Source organism: Bidens hawaiensis, unplaced genomic scaffold, assembly GCF_021521415.1.
Source record: "Bidens hawaiensis isolate Kalapana, Puna unplaced genomic scaffold, B.hawaiensis_p1.1 tig00013993_1, whole genome shotgun sequence".
Lineage (NCBI taxonomy): Eukaryota > Viridiplantae > Streptophyta > Magnoliopsida > Asterales > Asteraceae > Bidens > Bidens hawaiensis.
This window is the reverse complement of record NW_027492202.1, coordinates 3,092-9,666: the sequence shown is the minus strand read 5'-3', so window position 1 is coordinate 9,666 and position 6,575 is coordinate 3,092. Positions and strand designations below refer to the sequence as shown.

Below are 6,575 nucleotides of genomic sequence, written 5' to 3'. Positions count from 1 at the left end.
GGCTCTGATACCACTTGTACCATCAAGTTCCTCACACCATCAATATTGTCCACTTTGCCCATGAAAAGCGCATGAACTTGTTTTTGGTTGCCATGATAGAGACTTCTCAGGTGGTTGTCCATCCTATTACCATTTCAACTTAAACGCACTTAACTGTGAGCCCCCTACCAATACTTGAATATATCATTCGTTTTTCTTTAACGTGTAAATCAAATATTACCTTGCACTAGTAGAAAAATGAACTTTCGATGCGGCTGGGTTTCTTTTTTTGACGCAGTGCAGTTCCAAAACCGCGTCTAAAAAGACCTTTCTCATCAAACTTGTAAATTAGTTTTGCGTTTGTAGGTTTGTAACCGCGTCTAAAGATTGGGATTATAACTTTAGCAGCGGTTTTCTTAAAAACCGTGTCTACAACTATGCTTTCTTATTCCAACCATAACCTGTTGTTTTATTATCTTCTCAAAACCTGAATCCTCTCCAAAATCCAACCGTGCATTCACTACTTTGGAGCAATTTTGAAGAACATCCAGTTGTTTCCCTCTCCAAAAAGGTAAACTTCGTCATCGTTTCTTCCCCAATTTATTGCCTAATTTTGGAATTTCGTTTTGGTTTGCCCAAATAGGTTTTTAGGGTTTTCGATTTTGCCCAAAGTTATGTAATCGGTATGAATTTGGAAGTTAATTCATGCCCTCCACTCCACCGCTGTGGATGAGGGCGAGCATGAGGAACCACACTGGAAAAAGGTGGTTATGCTTCTCGAATAGGCTACCGTGGTGATTATCAATGGTTAGGTTTTTCTAGTTAAATAAATTGTTCATTCAAACATCAGTTGTACGTATCAAAGGTGGATTTTTTTATATTTGTTGTTAAAGCTGAATTTTGAAGACGCACACCACCTGCTCAATAAAATGCTTCAACGAACTGACTTTTATTTCACGCGATTAACCAGTCTTTTGTAAGTTATTTTTAATGGTACTTGTGATCTGTTCATTTGCACATTCCTCTATGCAAACCCAATCTATATACATATTGTCCAAGTTATATTGTTTCTATATAGGATTTATTTTTGGAACTAAGATACGTTATCCGCTGCTGTTACGGTGGCATTTGTTGCTTTGCTTAAGCTTATAAATCGGTCCGCACCCGGGGTCGAAACTTATTTGTGACATTCACATTTTGTGAACATTCTATTACTGTTGGGGCCCACGATGTTAAACCCTTCGTGTTGGATGGCATGTGTACTGGCCACCTGTTGCGTTTAGTTTAATTATTATTATTTTTTGCTTATATGCTTCTTTTTTTAGTCGGTCGATTGCATGTTGTCTGCTTCACACACATATCGTCGATTGGGAGTCTCAGGTTAGGTTTCTGTTTGTTTCATGCTTCTATTTGTCTTTGCCAATCATGCTCAAGTTTTTGTTCGTAGGTAGGGTTTAATTTTTGTTCAGAATCTAATCGATGTAGTTCTAAAGGTTTTATCTCAGTGCCTCGGTTGTGGTTTCCATCTCGACTGCTATAAACGGAAAAGTTGCAAGGCTCGGGCTGTTTATGGGTTCGTATCTCAGGTAAAGAAATCATCCCTATTTGTGGTTTTTTCTTAAGGTTTTGGTATGACGTTGATAACTAAACTGTTAATTTCTGGAGTATACGTTTCTTTAGTAGAATTTTGATTGATTTTAGGATTTTCATTAGTTATAAATCTAAATTAGTAATAAATCACAAATTTTCTAACTCAAATTGGTTGTTTGAGAACAGTAACAATGGACAAAAGTAAGCTAGGAGATTTGGCGTCTCGAATGCCAACCATGATCGATCATCTTCAAATTCGGTGAATCTTCTTTGTTTGTAACTTGATTGTTTCATTTATAACATGCTATCAGTTTTCATATGTTATTATGCATTGATTATATGAGTTTCGATATGTTAATTTGGTGATGATCATCATTGCAGCCTAAAGATGTATAACACGCTTGTGGAGAGATGCTTTACATATTGTGTGGACTGTGGACATTCGGACACAAAACATTATGTGCAGAGAAGTTTTTGAAGCATTCGATGTGGGCCTGGATGATATTTGCTGAACTCAACCAAGGTGCTGCAACTCTAGACTAATAACAATGATAATCCATGGTTAATTTAATAGAATTTTGGTTTAGGTTTTTAAATAAGTAAATCATTATTGAAGGTTTAAGCTTGCTGGGTATGCATTATAGAGTAAATGGTCATGCTTTGTCTAACTTTGTTGGCTAATAATGTTTGTTATTCTGCCTTGTGGTCAGTAGACAACAACAAAGAGCAGAACCATTTACAGTAAAATCTCTCATCACATATTGCAACTTCTGTCTATTGGTGGAAATTCATTTGGACACTTTACCCATTGACAAAGAGTTTGAATATTTTAAAGATTTTTTTCCCGTGAGAGAGTATTCAATAGGTATTGTTTTTCAGGCATTCGTTTCAGGCCATCTTCGCTAAGGGTTTTGTTTGCTGCTTTTATAGGTAAATCTTGAAGATTAAAGATGTTGGTCTTAAGATTTACTTTTCTCTCAGTGTAGTAGTTGTACCGTTTATGCGTTTATAGTTATTTTGTAAATTAGAAATGGTTGTCAAGAATCTAAGCGCTTATATTCGAAACTTTAGAAACACGCAATGATATAGTTTTGTAGATCAAATGTTACATGTTCTAAGAATTCAAAGAAATAAGCGCCCGACCCGGCACAACACGCCGGGTAAAAATCTAGTTAGTTATATATTTAATTCTAATGTGATAACGCTTTGTTTGGTTTGAATGTGGTATATAATAACAGGTAAAATGACTTGAGTGAAGAAATCGAAAGAATAGAGAATGGGCTACGAGATTAAGATCTTACGATGATTGAGGAGAATATGATTGAAAATATGGCCCCAATCGTGAGCAAATATCGTCAACTTACTCGAGAACATGATGCTGCAACTTTTTACAAACTTAAGCATTCGCTGAATTGAGTATCTGTACTCTCGATTTGTATATAGCTGAATAGATTTTAGTATAGTTTGTAATTGGTTCTATCTTGTAGAAAACTGTATTTTGATGAGCTTATATTGTAAAATTCTAGATTTAATGCATTTTGGTTTATTTTGTGATTTTTGGTGGATTTGGATTGCTAAAATTCTGCAATGAAAAAGATTTGGCAGGTTAAATATGGATTTGGTGCTAAATTGCAATTCATATTTTTAAATGTTAAATATTCTTTTGACGTGGTTTTAAAACCGCGTCTAAAGATGATTAATAGAAAAGGCCACACCTTTTTTTGACGCGGTTTAGTGTGCATTTGACGCGGTTACCAAAACCACATCTAAAACCAAGCTAGCTTTTGCCTCACCATTTTTTGACGCTGTCTAAAACCGCGTCTAAAAATCATTTTTCACCGCATCTAAAAACCATTTTTCTACTAGTGTTGATTCACATGTTTATTTATGCCTTTAGTTTTGATAATTAATTAGTCAACTTGAAGATTTGTAAATACACGTCAAAGTTTATAGTTCCTTGTAAGGATCCATGATATAATGCCTTACACATTCAATAATATACTACTTTCTTTGAGAATTCACTATGTTCTTTTCGTGCTCCTAGCTGCTTCGCGTCAAATAAGTACAAGTCATATTTATTCTGAAAAGGAGAAGTGAAGGGCGATTACTACCCGAGTTCGTGAAACGTATGTAGGAGTGGTCTCTGTAGTTTGGAGGGGTACTTTTTACTAGTGAAGGCAAACTCTTGATAAAGAATCACATAGCGTCTTGTACAATAAAGATATTTATTATTTTGCCTTAGAGCAACTAATTCATACCACACTAATTCTATATCATTATACACTATTAGACTTAACCTTCAAACTCACTAATAAAAGAATATGTACATTTTTAAGTGGTGTACTTTATCACACTTCACACGTCAACAGTTATATGTCCACAAATACATATAAAATCTATGAAACCCCAACTTAATACGATCTAGTCTTCTTCTTCGTCCGTGACGAATTTTCCAGTACCAGGATTCAAGGCAGCAACGAAGAAGAAAGCAACATTAAACAACACAAGTGGTTCAATCTCGCTTATTGGGAGTCCAGTTTCAATGTTCAGTTGTGCTAATGCTCCTTTTCCGGTAATGATTTCTCCGATCAAAGAGAAAGCGATACCTAGCTGGGCCAACCTTCCAACAAAGAGCTCGTTCGACTTGGTGAACCCGAACAATGGACCTATAAACAAGACAATTGTATTAGGGCTTGACCATGCTCGATTCATATTTGATTTTGTATCTTCGATCACAACTCCCTCATGCATCTCTAAGTCTCTAAAAGGTTTTATGGATTTTGTGCATTTTAGAAATTGATCACATGGAAAAGTTATGTGTTATCATATACTCACGTGTTATGATCTAAGAAAAAATTGTTTTTAATAAAAGTGCTATAACTTTGGAATCCGCTTTTGACCCGAAAAGAGTTGAGCCGACCATGCGACAATCAAATGAAAAATGCGTACCTCCTTCACTAAGACCCAATGCGGACCGGAAACCCTTCCCAGGAGGAATAACAGCCTTGTCAAGTCCGGTGGGCTCATCAACAAACCGACCGCGATCACCCAAAGCTCCAATGGCTCCTAGGAGTGTGAAGAGAATGAAGAACAGAAGAAGAGGCTCGGCTTCGTAAATTGGAATCCCGGTTTCCAAATTAAGTTGCGATAGAATTCCCTTTCCTGTTATTGCTTCTCCCAACAATGAAGCCTACATAACTCATACCAAGTTAATAATATGTATAATTCTAGTTATAATTGTTATAAAACTATGTCTTTAAACAAAAAGGTATTGAGAGAACACTCACAGCAAATCCAAGCATAGCTACACGGCCAACAAAGAGCTCGTTTTGCTTTGTAAATCCGATCCCTCCTGATGTGCCAAAAATACCATCTTCAACTTTTAGCTTCTGAGGGGGTGCCACGGCCTGGGTACGCATACATGTATAATCATTCCATTAAAATGATTCAAATTCTAGAAGTTGTATGACAATAAAACATAAAAACAAAACGCCTGTTGGAAATTTGAAATTTATATAGTTGTGTGACCAATATTGCAACTTGATGGATATGTAACATAACACCAATTAATCCTATTGGGTAAATAATGTTGAGAACATATAAATATTACATAGTTTAGACATAAATGAATATAAGTTTACTAAATTCTGTTAAGAAGTTTTTATAAATTTTATTAAGAAGTTTTTATAAATTTTATTAAGAAGTTTGTGCTAAACTTTCAAGTTTCAACAATAACAGTGCAACCCGGCCACTATATATATAGCTTTACTCTTGTGTAAGGGAAGAACTATATATATACATGGTACAAATGTGCTCATTAGCTACCTACTATTATGTTGACAAACTTGTTAACTTAACGCGTAAATACTTGTTTTAATTAGTTTTTGTCGGATATAGTGGGAGGGAAAAATATAGATATGTGTCACAGTTAAACTAGTAAATTCAAGTGTTTATGCACATATATCGGTTTTTTAATTAAAATTATTTTATATCAAACACGTATAAAATTAATTTATTTTCAATTATTTGATCGAGTGATTGATTGTTAAGTCTTATTTTTCAACCTTGAACTCACTTTGCAAACTCATGTTGAAAATTCAAAGCCTTCACACAAATATGTAACATGAGGAACAAAACAAATGGCATGAAGCTAATGTACAAACCTTCTTAACAGGAGCTTTTGTCTTGGGTTTAAAGATAGCAACCGGGCTCGAAAATGTAGTAGAAGCCGGGGACGACTTTGGAAGAAAACTTGGAGGAAGTAAGAGATGCGAGAAAGGTTTGGGTCTTAACGATCGAAGTAACGGTTGGCTCGAAATGATGGTGTTAGATGTTAACAACATCGCTTGAGCCATCTCCTATTAATTATGCTTCTTCTCCCTTCAAAGCAATTGTTAACCTTGTGTTTTTTTGATTGAAATATTATGATGAGATGTGTGGTTTAACTTTTAAGGAAGAGATGAGATTGAGGATATGGTATGGTCACTTGTGAAGGGCAAATACGAGACCACGTTTCTTTGTATTATGCATTTAGACTTAGCCCCTTGCATTTTCATTGGTTTTATATGTTACATCCTATTATTTTATGGCTTTATTTTTTCTTTCTTTTTTTATTTCAATGTAAGGTTTACAATAATCTAATTACTAGCATTTTTGGTGTATTACTTAGGTTTGGGGTGTCTTACATAGACCATTTGTCCCTATTTATAAGGCCCTGTTGGAAGTAACAAACGGTGTTGATGTGGAAATGTGTGTCTAAGCTTAATTCGTATAATAAAAACTATCAAATAACATTGTATGCTTTTTTAGTTCTAATAATGGTTTGCAACGAGGGTTGGTTAATTGAAAAAAAAATTGACAAATGGGCTTGGAGTTGGTCTGGTAGCAATTTGTTTTGGAATGACTAATGGGCTTAAAGGGTTTATGTGGCTGACCCATTTCATATCTTTATCTTCATAAAAAAATTAGAGGTTTTTGAGTGTATCTACTTCAAGATGATTATTACC

General features: G+C 35.0%; 1 protein-coding gene across 1 annotated transcript; it reads right to left on the bottom strand.

Annotated features, from left to right (window-relative positions):
- Positions 1 to 3,855: 3,855 nt before the first annotated feature.
- LOC143545679 (photosystem II 22 kDa protein, chloroplastic-like) lies at positions 3,856 to 6,148 on the bottom strand. The gene is made up of 4 exons (XM_077037521.1): positions 5,733 to 6,148; positions 4,857 to 4,976; positions 4,519 to 4,759; positions 3,856 to 4,235 (listed from the first exon to the last, which is right to left on the bottom strand). Exons 1-4 carry the CDS (start codon positions 5,922 to 5,924, stop codon positions 3,991 to 3,993), a joined length of 798 nt encoding a protein of 265 aa, XP_076893636.1. The 5' UTR covers positions 5,925 to 6,148; the 3' UTR covers positions 3,856 to 3,990.
- Between the last annotated feature and the right edge of the window lie 427 nt (positions 6,149 to 6,575).